This window comes from Gracilinanus agilis, chromosome 1 (assembly GCF_016433145.1).
Source record: "Gracilinanus agilis isolate LMUSP501 chromosome 1, AgileGrace, whole genome shotgun sequence".
In the NCBI taxonomy this organism is placed as follows: Eukaryota; Metazoa; Chordata; class Mammalia; order Didelphimorphia; family Didelphidae; genus Gracilinanus; species Gracilinanus agilis.
In genome coordinates, this window is record NC_058130.1 from 540,909,406 (window position 1) to 540,932,029 (window position 22,624).

Sequence of the window (22,624 nt, forward strand, 5' to 3'; positions counted from 1 at the left end):
GAATACAAATTGTGATTGTTTATGTGCACTTCTCCTATCCACATTAGCAAGACCAAGAATTCAGAAGAATAGAGTGTTTGTTGGTCACAGTTTTATACTTCCTTGCCCAGATGGTTTTGGAAGGTTTGAGGGTATCAGAAAGGTTTTATTTAAAAGGTTACCATTTTGGTTGATGAGGTCTTCTAACTTTTTGCTTCTCTTGAGTAATTATGTCTTTGGCTATTATTTGGTCCATGTAATAGACACTCAGAGTTCCCTAAACTATGAGGTCTAAGAAGATAGCCTAATTGTCTTGTTGTTTTTTTTTTTTTAATTTTTATTTAGAATATTTTTCCATGGTTACATGATTCATGATCTCCTCCTGCTCTCTCCTTCCCTCTCCCATAGCTGACAAGCAGTTCCACTGGTTTTTTTTTTTTTTTTCTTTTTCTTTTTTTTTTAATTTTAAACCCTTAACTTCTGTGTATTGACTTATCGGTGGAAGATTGGCAAGGGTAGGCAATGGGGGTCAAGCGACTTGCCCAGGGTCACACAGCTGGGAAGTGTCTGAGGCCGGATCTGAACCCAGGACCTCCCGTCTCTAGGCCTGGCTCTCAAACCACTGAGCTACCCAGCTGCCCCCTCCACTGGGTTTTATATATATATATATATATATATCATTGTTCAAAATCCATTTCCATGTTATTCATATTTGTAGTAGAGCAATTCTTTAACATCAAAACCTTAATCACATCCCTATCATACTATGTGGTTGATCATATATTTTTCTAATGCATTTCTGCTTCCACAGTTCCTTCTCTGGATGTGGATAGCATTCTTTCTCATAAGTTCCTCTGAACTGTCCTGGGTCTTTGCATTGCTGCTGGTAGAAAAGTCTATTACATTCAGTTGTACCGTAATGTATCAGTCTCTGTGTACAATGTTCTCCTGGTTCTGCTTCTTTTGCTCTGCATCAATTCCTGGAGGTCATTTCCATTCACATGGAATTCCTCCATTTCTTTATTCTTTTCAACACAAAAATATTACATCTCCAATATATACCACAATTTATTCAGCCATTCCCCAATCAATGGACACCCCCCCCCATTTTCCAGTTTTTTGCCACCACAAAGAGTGTGGTTATGAATATTTTTGTATGAGTCTTTTTCCTTATTATTTCTTTGGGGTACAAACTGAACAGTGGTATGACTGGGTCAAGGGGCAGACATTCATTTAAAGCCCTTTAGGCATAGTTCCAAATTGTCATCCAGAATAGTTGGACCAATTCACAACTCTACCAGCAATGCATTAATGTCCCAATTTTACCACATTCCCTCCAACATTTATCATTTTCATTTGCTGTCATATTGGCCAATATGCTAGGTGTGAGGCAGTACCTCAGAATAGTTTTAATTTTTATTTCTCTAATCAGGAGGGATTTAGAACACTTTTTCATGTGCTTATTGATAGTTTTGATTTCATCCTGTGAAAACTGCCTATTCATGTCCCTTGACCATTTGTCGATTGGGGAATGGCCCTAATTTTCCATATTTTAAAAATTATTCTGGGCCTTGTTTTGCATACTTAAGAGAATTCTGCTTCAACTATAAACCCCATCTTACAAATTTGGGCAGGGGTTCTATGAACTTTTGAACAATCTATATATTTTATTATGTGCATTTTAAAATATTTTATGAGAAAAGTGTCCATAGGTTTCACCAGACTGTCCAAGTATCTATTATAAAATAGATTAAGAACTCCTAGACTAGGGGACTTTATGCTTCCCATTTTCTGACCCTAATGAACTATCAAAAGGTTTTTCAAATATTAGTTAACTATGCTTCTGTTTTTCTAGGTGCTAGACTTACAGACAGCCATCGAGAACATTACTGCTTCCTATAACAATGAAACGGTGATATTTCAGGACATCTGTTTGGCCCCCTTATCTCCTTACAACAACAACTGTACCATTCTGAGTGTACTGAACTACTTCCAGAACAGCCATTCTGTTTTGGACCACACAAAAGGAGATGCGTTCTATGTCTATGCAGATTATCACACCCACTTCTTATACTGCACACGGTAAGCCAAGAATATGGATGAATTGACTTCTAGTGAGGAAATGAATGTTTTTAAGAAGTACCCAGGCATGATGGCATATGCCTGTGGCCCCTGCCGCTGAGGAAGCTGAGAACAGTGGATTGTCTGAGCTCAGAATTTCTTAGCTGCCATATCTAGTCTCCATACTAAGTTTGAAGCTAACATGGTAGACTCCCTAGAGCAGAGAGACCACGAGGCTGCTAAAGGGGGAGCAAACCAGCCCAGGTCATAAAAACAGCAGGACAAAGCTTCAGTGACAGTTACTTTGGGATTAGACCATGAGAATACTTCTAACCTGGGCTCTAAGATAGGGAGAAGCAGTCTTTTTAAAAATAAATGACAGCTTTTCAGAGCCTTTATGTAAGAAGGATGTATAGTGGTGTTGAGTGAGTACATAAATACATAGAATTGTTGAGTCAGTTTTTCAGTCAGATGAATTAACCTGAGGAAAAAAATAACTGTTTTTGAGAGGTAAATGCTTGTCAGGCCCTTTTAAGTAAGAAGAATGTCTAGTGGTATCAAGTGAGTATATAAGTATAAGAAACTGTTGAGTCAGTTTTTAAAGGAGGAATATGAATGGCCCTAGAAAAATGCCTATTTTAAAGAAGTCACTGCTTTTAAACCCCTTTTAAGTAAAAAGGATGGTGTAAGGATGGAATGGCTAGTGGTTTTGAAAGTTTATATAAGTTCTTGTTGGATCATCTTTTCAAAGTAATTTCTAGAGTTGGAATATGCCAGAGTGATGTTAGACAATTGCCTGGTGATTTGTACAATAGGCTTCAAGTTAGAATTTTAATGGAATGTGAACAGAAGAGGTAGCTTTGAATTTATCTGCTGGCTCTGAAAACTATGGTTCTTGAGTCATGGTAATTATTACGTTTTCAGAATCAAACAAGGAAACATATACCTGATCATCTCTGTTTTGCTGTGTAGAAGTGAAGGGCAGGTGTGTACTTTGAGCTTTTTATTGAATTACTATTTAATTCAGCTCTTTTTCAGGGAAGTACTAATATGAAAAAGATAATGATAATGCAAGTGTACATCTTTCTGACAGCTTGGCTATTTTGTAAACTTGGGTTTGTGCCTGATAACATGTCTAAGATGGTTTAGTGTGTGCACTATTGCTCTGTGTTTTCAAAGTCCTTTGTGAGATAACATGAAGAAGTGCAGAGTTGGCTCTGTAAAGGTAGAAAGTGCCTTTTATGTGGCAAACCAATGAATTCTCATCTTCTCCCTCCTACCTCTCTAAAATGGATATGAAAATTCTGAAAGACTTTCATGTATATGAAGTATTTTGTGAACTTTCAAACCCACTGTGAAGACCAGTTGTTGTCATCCTTCAAGGCCTTTACTTATCTCAAGGCTTCTTTCAGATTACTTGGCAACCAAGAACCTACAATAGAATTAGAACTGACATGGCGAATCCTGATTTTGAGAGTTACTCTAGGAAACTCCCTCAAAAACTTTTACCACTTAAAGAAACATCTTGATTTCATGACACCAATATTTCCAAGATAATTAAGTAGAGGCTACTCTGCTATAGCAAGGACTCAACAATGGGACATTTCCCTAGCATTTACATACTTCTTTGTAGAATTTGAATCTATTATAGTTACAGAAATTGAAGACATTTCTGTCATACTCATGTCATTTTTTTGGTAGTGCCACATATGTGTTCCCTGTGATTTTTCTCCTGGTTTCTCTCTTACTTATGTCATTAGGATTTCCTAAAAGGTTTCTTTTTCAAATGGATAATAATTGTTTGGGGATTTGTTTGTTTGTTTGTTTGTTTGTTTGTTTTGGCAGAGCTCCTGCCTCTCTGAATGATACAAGTTCACTTCATGATCCTTGTTTGGGAACATTTGGTGGGCCTATTTTCCCTTGGCTTGTCTTAGGAGGCTATGATGGTAAGTACTTTTCAGTGGGGCTTTAAATAATACTCTGATTGTTCCCAAAAGCAGCTATTAGCTTAGGGCCCCTGAAGTACTCAGATAGCAAAGTTTAATTTCTAGCTCCTGAATTCAGGACAAATATTTGTTTTAGTTTTTCTTTAACTTGAAATTTTGGTTTCTTTTTCTTTGCGTTTTTATTTTTGCATCTTAATGAATTATTAGTAGAACTTAGTATTGTGTAAATGGAACTAATTTTTCCCTCTTACAGTATTAAATATCAACACAACCATATTGTTTTGTAACTACCTAAGTTTAAATGAATTTTTGTCTGTTCCCCTTCATTCTCTTTTCCTATTATTAATTAGATTCTTTTAAATTTTCACATTTATAAGACCATATAGAGAGTAAGAGATTAGTCTTTAGCTTGAAAAGTCTCTTAAAGAGCAGTGTGGTTTGGAACTAAAGCAGTAAACTTAGCTTATCTTTATCTGAGTTGGCTGATTAAAAAATTCAGCCATATGTATGCCACTCAAGGCTTTTAAATACATAAACTTCAGCTTTAATTTCTCTTTGCTAGTTTCCATAGCACATCAAAGCTGATTCCACAGGGTGCAGTGGGTGATGTAGTGAAGGTTGTAGCATCTTTGCTCTTTGATGCTTGAGGTTTAATTACAAGTGGTTTGAAAGGATTTTTCTTTAGAAAGAGAACTAGCCAATGACAGTGCTTAGGCATCTTCCTCTGTAGGTGGGGAAAGATTGACCTCTATAGTTTTAAATACTTCTCTGCTCAAAGAGAATTTGGCTCTTTTGGGTAGATAAGTCTTAATTCATAAGCTGAACTCTAGACTTCTCTAGTAAATTACCTCATTGTGGTGCATAGAGATTATTGTCAGTAAGCTGAAAACATTAAGTTATAAACTCTTTTGTTAGGAGTCTCATTGGCTTCAAGCTTGTAATCTTTGGGCTACTGCATTTTTCCTTTATAGATCAAAACTATAATAATGCTACTGCCCTTGTGATTACCCTTCCTGTCAATAATTACTACAACAATACTGAAAAGCTACAGAAAGCCCAAGCCTGGGAAAAAGAGTAAGTTTGTTGTCATGTTTTAAGTAAGCTCTTTGTATTTTTGGATATGTGAGTTTGCTGTTTAAGGCTTAATATCTTATAGTCAGTGAGCACATAATTTAGATCCTCATTTTTCCTTTATTTGGTGCTATTTATAATTTGGTAGACTAGGAAAACAATTTATACATTTGAACTTCTAAATTCTTGTTGAAAATGATGACCCATTTCAAACTCATTTTAATAATTTGTCTTAAGATATTTAATATGTATTTTAATTTAGCAGACTTTAAAATTCCATCTTTTATTACATAGTGGGGAAAGAGCTTTTTTCCTAGAGAAATCCATTTCAACTTGGTTTTAATATACTTTTTAAATGACCAGAAATTAACCAAGTTGAAAGCTGTTGACATCTAACTCATAACCCTGTGTTGAAGAAAGTTTAGACATGGTGTTGGTATAGTGGAAAGAAGTCTAGATTCCGAGACCCGAGGACCTATATTTGAGTCTTAGCTTTGTCAGTTACTACTACTACCTGGTCCTCAAGTTCCTGATCTGCCAAACAAAAGGGTTAGATGAGACAACCTCTACAGTTTCTTCTAACTATAAGTCAGTAATTATAAGAGTCTTTGCTTTGCTGAGGTTTTTTTTCCCCTGACATGCATTTTATTTACTTTTTAGATTTATCAACTTTGTAAAAAATTACAAAAATCCAAACCTGACAATTTCTTTCTCTGCTGAACGAAGTATTGAAGATGAGATAAACCGTGAAAGTAATGGTGATGTTTTCACTGTTTTAATTAGCTACGCTGTCATGTTTTTATATATTTCCGTTGCCTTGGGACACATCAAAAGCTGTCACAGGTTCCTGGTATGTGATATCATTGAGTTTTCATGTAGTTCTTAATATTATTGAACCTTTAAAAAATATCCCTAAGCTGTTTCTAATCATCTATCTTTATATTTAAAATAGATAGTTTCTTTTATATTTGTAAAGAACAAAAGTCTTTGGCAGATAATTTTTCTTCATTTTGGTAATTTTTAACAGTTGGGATCTCTATAAATAGTGCATTTATAAATTAGGAAACTTATAGACATGTCTTTTTGCTACCTCAACTTGTACTGTTTTAAAATATAACCATTACTGGAGGAGACCTAATATATTTCCTATCTCCCACTGTTAGAGGACTAGTGTATTCATTGAAATCTTCCTTATTTGGGTTTGCCCAGTCTTGGCAAAATCTAAACTAACTATTTTTCTTTTATTAATATTTTCAGGTAGATTCTAAAATCTCCCTGGGCATTGCAGGGATCCTGATGGTGCTTAGTTCAGTAGTATGTTCTCTAGGTCTCTTTAGCTATGTTGGAATTCCCCTCACCCTGATTGTCATTGAAGTTATCCCATTCCTGGTGCTTGCTGTTGGAGTAGACAACATCTTTATTCTTGTTCAGACCTTTCAGGTATGACTATGCATGCCAGTCTTGCTATTGGTTCCATGTTATTGTCACTTTTGCAGTTATTTGAAAGTCCATTGAAAAAAGGAAAAATGCATTAGTTGAAACTTATCATCTTTTCATAATATGTGTATAAATCCTGCACCATCTGGACAATTTAATGGTTATTTGGGTGGATTCTCCCAGAGAAAGGATATAATAATAACAACAACATGGTTAAAAGTTTTCAGGGATTTTACCTGTTACCTCATCTGAGCCATTAAATTTGAGATAAGTACTATAGATATTAATCCCATTTTACAGACCAGGAAACCAGGGCTCAGATGTGAATTGTAACTTACCCTCGGTCACTCAGATAAATAGTGTCAGGCAGGATTTGAAACCAGGGCTTCCTAACCTCAGTTAAGTCAGACTATCCAATTTACCGCATTGCCTCTGCCTTAATATAAAATAATTTATGATTGTTAAGTCATTTCTATTGTATCTGATTCTTTGTGACTCCATTTGGGGTTTTCTTGGCCTGGATACTGGAGTGGTTTGCTATTTCCTTCTCCAGCTCATTTTACAGATGAGGAAACTGAGGCAAACAGGGTTAAGGGATTTGCCCAAGGTCACACAGCTAGTAAGGTTGTCTGAAGCCAGATTTGAACTTAGGTTTTTCTGACTTCCAGCCAGGTGCTCTATCCACTACAATCTCCAGTGGCCCAATATAATAAAACTATTATAAAGATAATATTTATTATAAAGATTTGCCTCCCATCTGCCAAGATGCCCTAAGGTCCCTTTGCCCTAGGTATCTGAGATATAACCAAGTTAAAGAAGTTTGAGGTGTTAATGCTGTGTAATGATGCATTGTCACAGATTTGATTCAGCAAATGTTTTTTAAGCATTCACAGTATACAGATCACTGTGAAAGATAAACGTTTAATTAAGACAGCCTTTACCCTCTTGGAGTTTGCAGAGCATATTGCACACACCCAGATGATTATAGAATAAAATAATCCTTAAGTGTATGAGAAGCATAAGCTACATATGATCTAAAAAAGGAAGGTCATTACCAGCACGGGGGATAGGATAGCGAATAAGAAAGGTGTACCTGCTATAGGGACTGGAGACTTGAGTTCTGTTTCCTTTCTTCTTGTTCAGATCTTGGTGAGATCTAACGATGGATTCAGATCCTACCAGTGCCATTCATGTGACAGTTCACCCATGTGACTTCTGGTCATTTCCTTTCTCTCTGGGCTTTGATTTCTTCTGTCAAATGAAGGGCTTAGACTAGATAACTTAAGGGTCTTCCTGTTTTACACAGGTGACCATATCACCTCCTTTTTGTATTTCTTACCCCTGGGTATTAGGGGCAAAGAGTCATTGGGAATCTCTTGAGTTAAATTACTATTTATATTCTACTTTGGGGAGGGATAGAAACCATAAAAAATTAAGGATGTTTTCATTCTTTTTAAAGTTAACAATATCCCTTCAGAGAGTCATAAAGAGAGAAATTGTTGTCAGTTGGGTGGAAAAGATCTTCTTTCATCTTTCAGAGAGATGAGCGCCTTCAAGGAGAAACACTGGATAAACAACTGGGCAGGATCCTGGGGGAAGTGGCTCCTAGCATGCTCCTGTCATCCTTTTCAGAGGCTATAGCCTTTTTCTTAGGTAATTCCTCTTTATTCTGTTCTACCCCTGCTTTCATTGACTTTGGATGGTATGGTGTGCAGGAGGTTTGTGGGTACACACCCGATTTCCCCACTATACAAACAAGGAAATGATCTCAGAGCTTTTGGGGGAAACTTACTCAAGGTCATTCACTTTTCTACCCCACGGAGTTAAATAGAGGAACTAGGTCTAGTGATCACATGCTTATATTTATGCTTTTTCTTCCCCCTTGAAACAAACTTACTCAATCTGAGTGTGCCACTGAGCTATTTGCTACTGAGACCCAGCAAGAGGCTTGTGTCATAATGTTTCCTGACTCTCTAGCAATGGAAGAGAGCTCTATACTTATTTAGTCTAGGACTTTCTGTCTGACTCCCCAAGTGTAAGTGAAACTTCCCCAATCAGACTCTTGGCTTAGGAGCAGCATCCAAATGGAATCTAAGATTTTAAAAATATTTCTTGCTATGACTATGCTGGAATCAAATTGAGCTAGAACAATGTAGTAAAGACCAATGGTCTTGAATAAAATATAGGCATAGTGAATTTAATAATATGTGGCCTACTCTCAAATACCCTTCTCTTAATCTTACCATCTTTCATTTCTTGGAGAAACTTTCTTATTGGTGTGGTGGTCTCCTTTGCCACAGTTGAGTCAGAAATGGCAAGTATCTGGTTAATTGTAAAACTAGCATTTCACATGAGGCAAGATGACCTTTCCTTTTCTGTTGTCCCGTAGGGGCTTTGTCAACCATGCCAGCTGTTCGAACTTTTTCACTATTTGCTGGAATGGCTGTTTTCATTGACTTCCTTCTTCAGATTACTTGTTTTGTGAGTCTCTTGGGATTGGACATTAAGCGACAAGAGGTAAGGTTTCTCATTGTGGTAAATGATCCCTGTCTGTCTTTCTCTAAATGACAGTGGACAGGTAGTGTTCTTACAGAGACATCTTTCTTTTCACCCAATCAGAAAAATAAATTGGACATTCTGTGTTGTGTCAGAATTGCTGAAGACAGAACTGGCCCCCAGCCGTCAGAGAGCTATTTGTTTAAGTTCTTCAAAAATACCTTCTCTTCAATTCTGCTGAAGGACTGGATGCGGCCTATTGTGGTATGGCCCTCTGAAAATGTTTGCTTTCCCTTTCTCTTTTCCAGTGGAGACTTGCTCCCAGGTAATCTAAACAAATGCCTTTGGGAGAAATTAGATACTCTGAAGATGAGTTGGTAATATTAAGCTGATCTTTCCAGTTAGTTATTACTTAATGCAAATATAAGTGAGAACCTGTTAAATTTCTGGTTTGTCTAATGACCCTCTGCTATAGTGATAACTGCTCTGGGTTTCAGCTATAAATGCATCATCTTTGCATGACATTTGGACATTGGTTACTCCCAAGGAAAAGTCCCGATCTTCAGTGACTCAGACATTAATTTAGAGTTTTTGTCATTGTGGACATACTGTGCAGGAACCTTAGCTCCTTACCACTCCTTTTTTCTCTTACAGATATCTATATTTGTGGGTATTCTGTCATTCAGTATAGCAGTTCTCAACAAAGTGGAAATTGGCTTGGATCAGTCTCTTTCGATGCCAGATGTAAGATTTGTTTTATTTTGACTTGGTTTGATAGGTTAACCAAGAAAATTTATATAGAGGTGTTTGGGGAAAATGCCTACTGATAAATATAGTTGCAGGCCACCTTCACTAGAGTTATGAGTGTCACTCTAAAGATCTCCAAACTTGGATTACCTCCACTGTTTACTCTGACTTCTCCTTTAGACTAGACCCAAACCTATAGCATGAGCAATTGGTTTGTGTCAGCTTGTAGCAGAATTTAAAGGAGAAACATATAGCCTGAATGTAGTAAGATGTTATTCCCATCTTTCTCAAGCATTTTTGTTAAATGAGTCTTCATTCAACAGCTTCCTGATGGATGACCTTAAAATTTTTTTTTCCTTTTTTATAAAATACATTTTTATTGATCCCTTTGGTATCAATAAAATTTCTAGATGATTTCACATCACCTACAGTTTTCAGTGTATCCTTCCTTCTTCCCTTCTTAAAGAGTCATCCTTTTTATTTAAAGAATAAAAAAAATAGGAAAACAAATCAGCAGAACTAACCAACATATCAAAAAAGTGTAATATTCACAGTATTTCCTACATCCATATTCCACCACCTCTGCAAAAAAATTGGGGGGGGGGGGAGAAAGGGGAAGTTGTTTCTCATCTCTTTTTTGGCCCCAAGTTTGATCATGATTTTGCAGCACTCCTATGGGTTTTTTTAACCCTTTCCTTCTCTCTTAGCATCAATACTAAGTATCAGTTCCAAGGCAGAAGAATGATAAGGATTAGGCATTTGGAGTTAAGTGACTTGCCTAGGCCCCACAGCTAGGAAATATCTGAGGTCATATTTGAACTCAGGGTTTCCCATCTCTGGGCCTGGCTCTTTATCCACTGAGTCATGTAGCAGTTGCCTCATGGTCTTTTAATGATTTTTCTTACCCCAGAGTTTTACCTTGCTCTTTCTCTACTTTAATCTATTATGTGGTCTTTTTTTTTTTTTTATAGGACTCTTATGTACTAGATTATTTCAAATCCCTGAACCAGTATCTACATGCAGGGCCCCCTGTGTACTTCGTGCTAGAAGAAGGACATGACTATACTTCTCTTGAAGGGCAGAACATGGTGTGTGGAGGAATGGGATGTAACAACAATTCACTTGTGCAACAAATTTTTAATGCCGCAGAACTAGATAATTAGTAAGTACTGCATTATTCTCCATCACTGCAATACAACCAATGTGAAACTCATTCTAGTAAAAAATACATTTGCTTGGGTAATTGGAAGCAAAAATGTGTGCTCAGTTTCAGCTTCCATGGAACAGAACTTTTAGAAGTTAATTTAATTCCAAATTGATTTTTTATCTTAAGAAAGTGATAAAATAATATGGAAGAATTGATGTTTAGGCCTCCTAGCTATTAATTTTTCTTTCATCCCACAGCACAAGGATAGGCTTTGCCCCCTCTTCCTGGATTGATGACTATTTTGATTGGATTAAGCCTCAGTCTTCCTGTTGTCGGATTTATAATAGGACAGACAAGTTTTGTAATGCTTCAGGTAAGACCCTCTCAAAGTTTTCCTTTTCTTTGAGCATCTTAAAATTTTTAAGTTTTGCCATTTTTATTAAATGAAAAGTTTTATACAATCTATTGAAATTAAATTATTCTAGAGTGATATCTTTCAACCATTTTATAATTTCCCATATCATTTCTCTAGAAGATATTTGAATATTTCATGGGTTAAAATTAGACATTTATGGATTATTTCTCTATTGCTCTTCCAAACAGCCATCTAGTAGACACTTTTAGAACTACTTTAAGACATCCAATTTTTTTGAAATAAGAAGCATAAATTCTTTATTCCTTGGAATATAGTTTGACTCACCAGAAATCATCGCTTATAGAAGAAAGTGGTTCCATGTTTTGGAGTTGGAGAATGTCAATTCAGGGCCTGGTTCTGTTGCTCTTTGTCTCTATTTGACTTTGAGCAAATTATTTCACCTCCCTCCACCTCAGTTTCTTTAGCCACATATAGTACCAGGAAAGGGTCCAAAATACCTTCAGGATCCTTTTTAGCTCTGCATCTGAGACCCTGTGAAAGATGGATAACTGAAAAAGCATTTATTATGTGTAACTCTGTGCTAAGCACTCTGGTAAGTGCTTCGTTCTCAGATGTATAGTGAGGCCATGCTGACCCTGCAGGGAGTCACACCAGTGAGGGAGCCCACAGTCTGGGGGTGTGTGAGAGCTAGTGAGGGGAACCCCAAGTACATGGGCACATGCTTTCTAGGGCCAAGATGACATTAGCTGGATTAAATGATTGTTCTAGAGAGTTTGCTTTAATGACCTTGGACAAGTAATTTAGCCCCTCTTGATGCTCTGTGACCACAAGGCCCTAAATTGAGACTTCAGGTCTTTAGGACTAAAGGCTTCTCATCCAGTTCCCTACACCAGCGGGGGGCTGGAACCCAGACAGCCCAGGCTCTAGAAAGGCAGAGGGTGGGTATGGGGGGGGGGGGGTGAAGGCTCTGCCTATGGCATCAGAACAGGGTGGGAAGAGGATGGCCAGGACCTTCTGGGCACAGTCAGGACCAGTGTGGCAACCCCAAGGGCAGTTCCCAGAACTGAAATGGTTGGGTAGGGAAGGAAAGTGAAGCCTAGTTGGAAGCCTGTGGCAAGTGTCTGCCCCAGGGCTTGGGGGAGCCTATCAGTCTCACCATGCTCTCTTTGGGTCACTTTCCAGTTTTCATTTCACCACCTCTCCATGTTTGTTTTGAGAATTGATCAGGGGTCAGCAAGGTGACAGAGTAAAGCACCAGGCCCAGAATCAGGAGGAAATGGGTTAAATCCAGCCTCAGAGCATCCTAGCTGTGTGATCCTGAGCAAGTCACTTAACCTTGATTACTTAGCCCTTGCCCTTGTCTTAAAAGGGAAATTAAGGCAGAAAGTAAGGGTTAAAAAAAGAAAAAGAATTGGGACATTATTAAGTACTAAGCCTTTCTATAGTATCATAAGTTTTACAAAGCACTTTAGTGTTATCTCATTTGATCCTCACCACCACCCTGGAAGGTAGTGCTATTATTAATCCCACCTATGGATAAAGAAACAAATTGAAAGAGATCAAGTGACTTGCCCAGGGTCACAGAGTTAGCAAATATCTGAGACAGGACTGAACTCAGGAAGTTTAGTGGGATAGCCAGGTGGCCCAGTAGATGGAGCCAGGTTGGAGATGGGAGGTCCTGGATTCAAATTTGCCCTCAGCCATGGCCTAACTGTGTGACCCTCAATTCAGTTAACTTCTATTGCCTAGCTCTTACCTTTCTTTTACCTTGGAACCAATACTGAGTATCAATTTTAAGACAGAGGGTAAAAATTTAAAAAAAAAAAAAAAACCATAATGAAAGTTCAGTGTTCTGCCTCCTGCTCCATCTAATGGCTAGTATTTAGCAGATGAAGGCAGGTGTCCAGCTGCTTAATCAGGCATTCTCCCAAGAGAATATGTTTCATTGTAGCTGTTGTTAGTGACACCCCCCCCCCATCATCTCACATATGAAAGGGGGAACAGAGAATTGTCTTTGAGCCTTTTTATCTGCCCTTCCACTTGCTGTGTATGTGTATACAGATGTGCACTTGTCTGTATGTGTGTGTACGCTGACCTCTGTACAGGCATGGACATGTGTAGATAGAGAGATAATCACTATTCTGTGTTTTACAATAAAACCTTACAAAACTTTACTCCTAAACCTTGTTTTAATCATTGTTGGTTCTAGTTGTTGACCCGTCCTGTGTTCGCTGTCGACCTTTGACTCCTGAGGGCAAAAGGAGGCCTCAGGGCGAAGACTTCATGAAATTTCTGCCCATGTTTCTTTCAGATAACCCTAATCCTAAATGTGGTAAAGGGTGAGTGCCATTGGTCTCTTTGATCAGGTCACAGTGTTCCTGGTTTTAGGATCCCTTAATACTTTCAAAATGACTGAAATCTTTTGTTTATGTGGGCTATGTCTATCAGTAGTTAGCCTCACAGAAATTTATATGGCTGTGTAATTGAAAATAGGGTGACCTCATGGACTTCTTGAAAGGGTCTTCAGGGAGACCTCCAGGGGTCCTCAAATGATCCTGGAGAATCACTGGACTGTTTCTATTTTAGGTCTGTGTGAATGGAATTTAGGGTTCTGCACCCCAAAGACACTCTAATGAGCAGACAGGAGACTGGATAAGATGCTGACAGAGAAAATGTAGCCTTGATTAGGAAAGGGGAAAGGATGGGGACATTGCTATTGAGTTGACTACTCAGAGCAGTGCCCCCCCCCCTTCCTAATCAAGGCTGCATTGTCTCTGCCAGCAACTTATCCACTCTCCTGTCTGCTCATTAGAGTGTCTTTGGGGTGCAGACCCCGAGATTCTACTCCACACAGGTCCAGTAGAAAACTTAGAATATTAGCATTTTAGTCCGGGCAGCTTTGTGGTAGTAAACTTTCTCTTCTCCCTCAGAGTGCTCCTGTGAAAATGAGGTAGATAAGAGGTGAAAAATTAAAATTAAAACTACTTGTCCAGAAAAAGAATAGTGGCTAACATTTATAGCTATATAACCCTAGGGAAGTCATTTACCCCTCATTGCCTAGCCCAGTGATGGGGAACCTTTCAGAGATGAAGTGTGAGGCCCATGCCTCCCCCAGACCATTCTGTGTCCTTCCCACCAAGGGAGGAAGGAAGCACTCTCATTGGACTGCTGGGCAAGGGGGCAGGTGGTATGGTCAAGCTTGGGAAGAAGGAGAGGTGAGAGGTGCAAGCCCTCAAACCTAGGGGGAAAAAAAAGCAAAAAAGGCCCACTTTAAAGTAAAATTCCTTATTTATAGGAAAATATAACCCTTGGGTTAAATGACATCATCCTGACACATTTACCCCATCACCTTCCAGCCTTCCTCAAGGGAGTATCCTCCAAAGGAGCCTTTTTAGCAAATGGTCAAGAGTTGAAGTTTTAATCTGGATGCAGGACTGATTACTACCTCTGACAAGCCACTCTTTGTGTTTTCCAGAGCTTTAGCCCACCTCTTCTCCCTCAGGCTGGCATCCCTTTGCATGCAGATTGACTAGGCTAATTAGAAGTGAGGGGAAGAAGAATGCAAATTAAGCCCAAGTTTGCTTGTGAAAGAAACTGGGGAAGGGAGCTTTAAAACAGGGAAGAGGCTTTTAGCCTTGTCTTGGATTCATTAAACTTATTCCTAAATCACTAGACTACAGTTTTGAATATTTTTAAAGTACAAACTCAGAAGACACATCCCCAAATCCCAAAAATACTCTGCATCATAAAGACACCGGTTCCTTCTGATAGTAAAGACATCAGTTGTTTCTGTGTCACTCAGGCCAGGTAATAAGGAGGCCATTGTATTCTGAATGGGGGGTGGTCAATCCTATCCTGCCAGGGATGCTGTTTGGAAGAAACCTGCTTACTAACCCCTACTGGGGAGAGGGAGAGGGAGCAGCCCAGCCGCACCTTCCTCTGTCCAACGCTGTGCTGCAGGGATGGGCACACTGGGTCTTTGGTATGTGTGCCCACAGAGTGGTCTCGGCATGCCATCTCTGGCACACGTGCCAGAGGTTTGCCATCATGGGCCTAGCCCTTTACTGCCTTTCTACCTTAGAATCAATAGTGTCAGTACACTGATTCTACGATGGAAAGTGAGAGTTATAAAAAACTTTTATTTAAAAGTGTGTGTGTAGCAGTATAAATATGTGTGTTACACATATGTATGGGTGTGCTTATAAACACACTCGCCTTCTGGATTCCAGCAGTGTCCACGTGCGCACTCCCCCCTCTCCCCAGGAAGGAGAGGCCCGGAGAGGGGCTCTAGAGATAAAGAACATTCCCTGGGCTGGTATACTTTAATGCTACTGGCCCGAAGCCCCCAAACAACAAAGGGGGATGTCTAGGGCCCAGCGCTGAGACAACGCCCCTTTGCTTCTCCAGCTGGGCCTGGCTGAGTCCCTGCATTGGGGAGGGTTCTGGGGCAGGGCCTGGGGATGCTCCTCCGCCCTAGTGATGGCTGTGCTTCTCTCTCAGGGGACACGCAGCTTACGGCTCTGCCGTCCACCTCACAAACAATGGGTCCGAGGTGGGAGCCACGTACTTCATGACTTACCACACGGTGCTCCACAGCTCCTCCGATTACATCGATGCCCTGAAAATGGCCAGGACGGTGGCTGCCAACATCACCGACACAATGGGGCTCGCCGGCCGGCCCTACCGAGTGTTTGCGTACAGGTGAGACTGCGGTGGTAGACCCTGCTAGGGGGCGCTGTCACACCCAAGTTGTGCAGAAGCCCAGGGCTGGGCAAAAGAGGGCCCTGCGCCGGGGCAGGCTGCTGTGGGCCCGTGTCAGGAGTGGAGGCTGGCGCCTCTACCCAGCTGTAAAAGGCGACTGGCACCAGGAGAGGGCTTGGTTCTGACTTGCCATGTTTCTCAGCATGAGAGGAAGGGCCCCGGGTTCAGATCTTAGGCTGTGACAGTGGGCAGGCCTCATTTTCTTCCTAGAAGGAATAAAGAGATTGGGCTCAGGGGCTCTGCCCAGGCCTGTCATTCTATAGCCCTTAGATGTGGTGGCAGGAGTGGCCAGAAAAGCCTCCCCATAGGTTCATGGGCCTGGAGTGCCTTAACACTGAATGTACTCTTGTCAAAATAACCCTATGAGGAAGCCAGTAAAACCCCATTTTACAGATGAAGAAACTAAGGCCCAGAGGGGAGATTCACAGGTCCATACAGGTAGTGTCAGAGAAGGAAATCAGATCCTGCTCTTCTAAGCCCAGCTGCATTGTGTCTATGCAGTGATCCTAAGTCCGTGGCCTTGTGGGCATGGGCCTTCTGTGATATTGGAAATTTGGGGGTCCTTGAACTAATTTTGATTTCCTTGGTCTAAACTTCCTGTGGACATTTAGGACTCTTAAAACTACATTTCCCATGATTGCATAATACAGGTGGGCAGGAAGTATAATTACATAAGCAAAGATATAAAAACTCAGGACAGGATTGGTACTTCCTCTTTCCTACCGAAGCAGCTTGGGGTCAGAGGTATGGCACGGCATTTGAACTAAATCTTGTGGCATGTGGCTTTATTTTTCTAAATGGCTTTCAATAAAACCCTTATATTTTTATAGATATCCATTTTTTTTCTTACACTTCCCTCCCTCATTGGCACAAAAGCCCCTTGGAAGCTCATGTTTATCTGCTCGATTTCCTTTATGAGCAGAAAACCAAACCTCCTTTGGCTTTTCCTTAAAATTATTCATTTTTGGCAGGTGATTTGAGGGAAAAAGGTACCACATTCTGGGAAACTTTGGTAACCAATACTCAGTATTTATTTAGTAAGTTTCCAGAAGAGACTATTTTTTTTTGTCAGAAGAAATGCCACAGACAAACCCTTCAAGAATAGTTGGGGGGGCAGCTGGGTAGCTCAGTGGATTGAGAGCCAGGCCTAGAGACGGGAGGTCCTAGGTTCAAATATGGCCTCAGACACTTCCCAGCTGTGTGACCCTGGGCAAGTCACTTGACCCCCATTGCCTACCCTTACCACTCTTCCACCTATAAGTCAATACACAGAAGTTAAGGGTTTAAAATAAAAAAATAAAAAAAAATAAAAAAAAAGAATAGTTGGGTGGCTCAGTGGATGGAGAGCCAGGCCCAGAGATGGGAGGTCCTAAGTTCAAGTCTGGCCTCAGATACTGATAGCTGTGTGACCCTGGACAAGTCACTGAACCCCCTTTGCCTAGCCTTTAATGCTCTTCTGCCTAGGAACCACATAGTATTGATTTTAAGATGGAAGGTAGGTTTTAAAGAACAATAGCATGGATAAATCTCAGACTTTTTTAAGGTTAGGGGTGGCTCCTAAACCACTAATTTTATTAGCCAGAAGAACCTCCCATGTGAAAATCCCATCAGCAGTACAGATTGGTAACTACCTGTAATATCTAAAATTATGAGGCTTTTGTAGTAGCTTAATAACTTTGTTAAATCAAAGTAGAAGTAGCAGTAAAGAGAGGGAAAAGTAGAGGAGAAGCAGAGGGACACTTAACTTTCTAATCTATGGCTGCCTTTTATGAGCCTCTAGCTGAACTCCAACAAGTGTCCCCTCAGCTTCTCCACAAGCACACCAAGAAAGACCCAGACTAGCTTCTGGTCTCTACTTATAAGCTCTTTTCTCCACCCACTAGCTCTCATGACACATCTCGGGCACCAATCATCCAATCATAGTTTCTTACTTTGCCCAAGCTGCCCAGGGGGGCAGTGCCTGTGGAATCCGTTTCCTGTCTCGTTGGTTCCTTAACTTCCTTTCTCTGAGGGCTGTATCAGAGGCAACATTCAATCCAAGGCTTGCCAACTTCTGGCCTCTCTACCACATTGCTTCTTTTATGTTTACTTTTAAAATAATACATTTTCGGTAACTTAAACTTTTCTATGGTTGTCAAATCAGTCCTCTTAAAAGATTAAAGATTCAACTTATTTGCCTTAGAAAACATCTGAAACAACAATTTAAGTAAGAATATTCTATCTTTCTGTTAACAATAAACTGCAAAAAAAAAAAAAGGGGGGGGGGCAGCTGGGTAGCTCAGTGGAGTGAAAGCCAGGCCTAGAGACAGGAGGTCCTAGGTTCAAACCCGGCCTCAGCCACTTCCCAGCTGTGTGACCCTGGACAAGTCACTTGACCCCCATTGCCCACCCTTACCACTCTTCCACCTATGAGACAATACACCGAAGTACAAGGGTTTAAAAAACAAAAAACAAACAAACAAAAAAAACTGGTTTATGTACTTTGTAGGGAAACTAGGAAGTTATAGCAAAACAACATATCCAAAAAGGCCCCCAAACCTAAGTAGATAAGTTGTTTTTCATTTTGCTTCTTTTGTGACATTCAAGGTAGTCAGCCAAAAATGGTTGAACAAAGTAGAACTTAGCTGTGCCTCCCATCTGGTTCTTGTCTTCCCTGCAGTGTGTTTTATGTCTTCTATGAGCAATACCTGACCATTGTGGATGACACAATCTTCAACCTCGGAGTATCCCTGGGAGCCATATTCTTGGTGACTACAGTTCTCCTAGGCTGTGATCTGTGGTCTGCAGTGATCATGTGTGTTACAATTGCTATGATTTTGGTCAACATGCTTGGAGTTATGTGGCTCTGGGGCATCAGTCTGAATGCTGTTTCCTTGGTCAACTTGGTAATGGTGAGTTTTATATCCCCCAGTTCCTTGGTACCCACGGCTTATTTGGGAAGGTTACTGTATGACATCTTAAAATATTCAAGAGGGCAAAACTGCTACCTGCCCTTCGTAACTACAGAGAAAATCAATTAGAACACCAAGGTTGGCCAATGGAGGGATCATTGAGAAGAGTATTCATAATGTAGCCATCATAAATTGATAAATACATACACATTCCCCCACTCTGTTCTGTGACTACATTCATGAATTATTCCTAACATTGTTAAAACTTTCAGCCAACAATGGGAAATGTCATTCTTGCTTGTTCCAGCTAAACAGTTATGCTCTCTTTACAAAAACTGGGTACAATATAGGGAGAGATTTGAGGTCCCCATTAATAGTCCAACATCCCAATGTGAAATTTAGGAAAAGACTTAGCCCCCACTTATTAGGCCTATTTCAAAAGAAGATTAAAATATTGCAAATGCATCATTATCTAGAAATAGATAAACAATGGGGAAAGTACCCAAGCACTGGTAATTTTCACTGCTTCTAATAACTGGTAATAGAATATAAGGAAATGGCTTAAGCCTCGAGCCATTTCTGTTTTGGCTGTCAGTGGTTTTCTTGTGGGGTCGACACTTGCCTCTTAAAGAAAAGGCAAACCTGTGTGGTTTTTGTGTTTAATTTACCCATTACAGATCGGCTGGGAGGTTTGGGGGGTGGAAGGTGTGGAGGGGAGTGACAGACAGAAATAGAGGAGGAGGAGAATGAAGGTGGTGATCTAAATGGGGCCATTTAGGGCAAATTTGCCACCCCAAAGTTCTAGAAACCTCTTTCAAGCTCCAGATTGAGGAGTGGAGGAGTATGTACCTTAGTCTGACCTTTCTCAGGCTTCCCTTCATTCAAGTTGTTTTTCATTTCAGAGTTGTGGTATCTCTGTGGAGTTCTGTAGTCACATAACCAGAGCATTTACTGTGAGCACCAAGGGGAGCCGGGTAGCACGAGCCAACGAGGCCCTGTCCAACATGGGAAGTTGTGTAAGTATTCTCATTAGCCCTTAGGACAGACAACCAGCTGAAATTCCAAGAAAGCAGGGCAGAGGATCTTCTCTACATATCCGTAGTGCAAGGAGAGCATGTGCTAGCAGCCCCCTCACTTCTAGATTACCTTCCATCTGGTGGATGTATTGGGTTGTGATAGTTATTGTCTCCCATGGTAGGACATGAGCTCCTTGAGGTTAGGGACTTACCTTTCTTCATCTCCACAACACATAGCACAGGCCTGGCCTGCTTATTGGTTGAAAAAAAAAAAAATTCAATGTAGCACTCACAGTAGATGCTTCAGTTTGTCTGTCATGGCTGATTAGATGTCATAGCTTGGTTGAAAGAAGGAAATAATTCAGAATTCAGTATTCAAACATAACTTTGAAATTCATCTCATGATTAGAAAACATAAATTACAGGTTGCTTTCCAGTGGCTTGAATTTATGTTAATGGGTCTAAATTTAACACTCCATTTCTAGCTATGGGGCTAAGTCCTTTAAGTGCCCAATAAATGCTTGGTTGTTGGGGCAATTCTTTTCTATCTAAAGTTTGGTCAAAATGGGATCATAATTGATTTAAGGATGAAATGGACATTTTCAAACAGGAAAAGGTCATTTCTCCCTTGATTTGAGAGTCAGTTACATAAAAGTGACCACTGAAGCCATGACATTAAGTGTGATACCAAGGGGACAGTGTAGAGTGAAGAGGCCTCGTTAAGTTGGGACAGATCTGGTGTCTACAACATCACACACTACAGAGTGCGGAGGATAAGGACAAAAAAGGTCACTGGATCTACTGATTGGCTGTTAGTGACATCTCAGCCTTCTCACCACCTCTCTACTTCCACCACTGCCAGCCTAAATATGAACTGGAAGGGTTCTTACAAGTGATCTGGTGTGACTGTCTCTCTTTTTAGATGAGGAAACTTGAAGCCTAGAGCTCCAAACTCATGTCCTCTGACTTCTAACTCTGTGGTCTCTGCATTGAACCCCCTTGCCGCTTTCATTACCTCTTTTAAGTATTTTAATAACTGCCTAATTGGTCAGCTTACCTTCAGTCTCTGTCTTCTCCATTCCATCCCTCACACTGCCATCAGCAATTTTCTAATGCACAAATTTTACATCATTCCCCTCCCCTACAACTTTAGGTGATTTCCCATTGCCACATATACACACACATTCTCTTTCTCAGCCTCCCTTTCTCCGTTTCCCTCTCTCTCTCTCTCTTCTCCTCCCTTCCATATCTCTTCCCTTAGCTAAGTATTGAATGTTGGGCTACAATCTGATTCCCAACAGCATAATATAGTGAAAAGAGCCCTGGGTTTTGGAATCAAAGGACTTGGGTTCAAATTCCAATACTGATTTCTTATGTGATTTTGGGCAAATAATTTTTGCTTCTGGGCTTGTTTGCTCTTCTATAAAATAAGGTTCTTTCTGGGTTTATCTTGAGCCTCCTTTTCCTTCCTTACTATATGACGTTCTTAACACACACTCTACCCTAGCCAGTTCAGCATGGTGCTCTCGCAGCTGGGTGATGTGATCCCAATTGTTTCCTATTGAGTTGGAAGAAGGGAAGTTTTCACATGTCCCCTTTGCCATAAAACATTCCCTAAACTCTCCCAGCTATGTGTTCTCTCTCTTGATTCTTTCATACCAGTTTGTAATTCTGCTATGTACTTACTTTATTATGACTTATGGTATAGTTGCCTATCACTTGCTACCCACTCCCACCCCCATTTCTATTTTTGGTTATTAAGAAGTTTTGATTTGAATGACTTAAATAAGAGTTGGGATTATCAGTGGCTTTTAATTGCCTGTCATTATGGTGTGCCCCATTACCTTTGATTGTTGTGTAATCTTTATTAAATTGAGCTCTTACTCTTAGATTACTCCTACAGGATCGGGATATGTGCAGGAGGCTGGAGGAGGGTACTCAGTTATTTACCTTGATTGATTGCTTCTATAACTTCCATATTTCCTCTTCAGGTTTTCAGTGGAATTACACTAACAAAATTTGGAGGGATTGTGGTGTTGGCCTTTGCCAGATCTCAAATTTTCCAAATATTTTATTTTCGGATGTACCTCGCTATGGTCTTGCTGGGAGCCACCCATGGCTTAATATTCCTTCCTGTCTTACTTAGTTACATAGGTAAGGATTCTGAAATTGTTTTTATGGGTGTAAACTTGAAAAAACTTAGTGCCACAAAAGCATTTTAGAATATTTTCAAAGTTTTACCAGTGTTTCTTTATATTTAGTATTCACTTTAAGGAATTCTCATTTTTACATGAGGGATTTTGTTGCCATAACTGTTCATTGTTACAGTGCCAACCCTAGTAAATTACACGTGTTCAAAAAGCAAGAATTTCTGTCAATTCCCTCCCTTTGGCTGGTCCTCCAGGAGGTAGAAGGGATTCCAGATGAGACATTAATCAAATTCTGGTTAAATGAGTCTCAACTGGTCTCTACTAGCACTTAAAACATTCTTAAGTAAATGATTGGTGAAGAATATGTAGCCAGATCATTCATGGTGTTAGCAAACGTTGTAGTGGTATCAGCATTTTTTTTAATTACCTTTTCACTTTTTGGGGATTAGAATAAGAACACTGAAGTAGACTATGACTCCCTACTCTACCTTTTAACTGTTTTTAGCTTGAGGGGCTTAAATTGAGGCAATATTTTCCTAGTAGGAC

At 40.0% G+C, this 22,624-nt stretch overlaps 1 protein-coding gene across 1 annotated transcript in view; it reads left to right on the forward strand.

Moving 5' to 3' along the window:
• The window catches only part of NPC1 (NPC intracellular cholesterol transporter 1), a 59,131-nt gene that overhangs the window by 35,662 nt on the left and 845 nt on the right, over positions 1-22,624 (forward strand). Inside the window, exons 10-25 of the mRNA XM_044682985.1 lie at positions 1,835-2,061; positions 3,886-3,986; positions 4,958-5,060; positions 5,718-5,907; positions 6,315-6,497; positions 8,033-8,147; positions 8,884-9,011; positions 9,114-9,254; positions 9,645-9,734; positions 10,709-10,899; positions 11,142-11,257; positions 13,470-13,599; positions 15,761-15,961; positions 18,681-18,912; positions 19,815-19,928; positions 21,920-22,082. Of these exons, the coding sequence (XP_044538920.1) occupies positions 1,835-2,061; positions 3,886-3,986; positions 4,958-5,060; positions 5,718-5,907; positions 6,315-6,497; positions 8,033-8,147; positions 8,884-9,011; positions 9,114-9,254; positions 9,645-9,734; positions 10,709-10,899; positions 11,142-11,257; positions 13,470-13,599; positions 15,761-15,961; positions 18,681-18,912; positions 19,815-19,928; positions 21,920-22,082 (2,425 nt within the window). The remainder of the gene's footprint in view (positions 1-1,834; positions 2,062-3,885; positions 3,987-4,957; positions 5,061-5,717; positions 5,908-6,314; positions 6,498-8,032; positions 8,148-8,883; positions 9,012-9,113; positions 9,255-9,644; positions 9,735-10,708; positions 10,900-11,141; positions 11,258-13,469; positions 13,600-15,760; positions 15,962-18,680; positions 18,913-19,814; positions 19,929-21,919; positions 22,083-22,624) is intronic.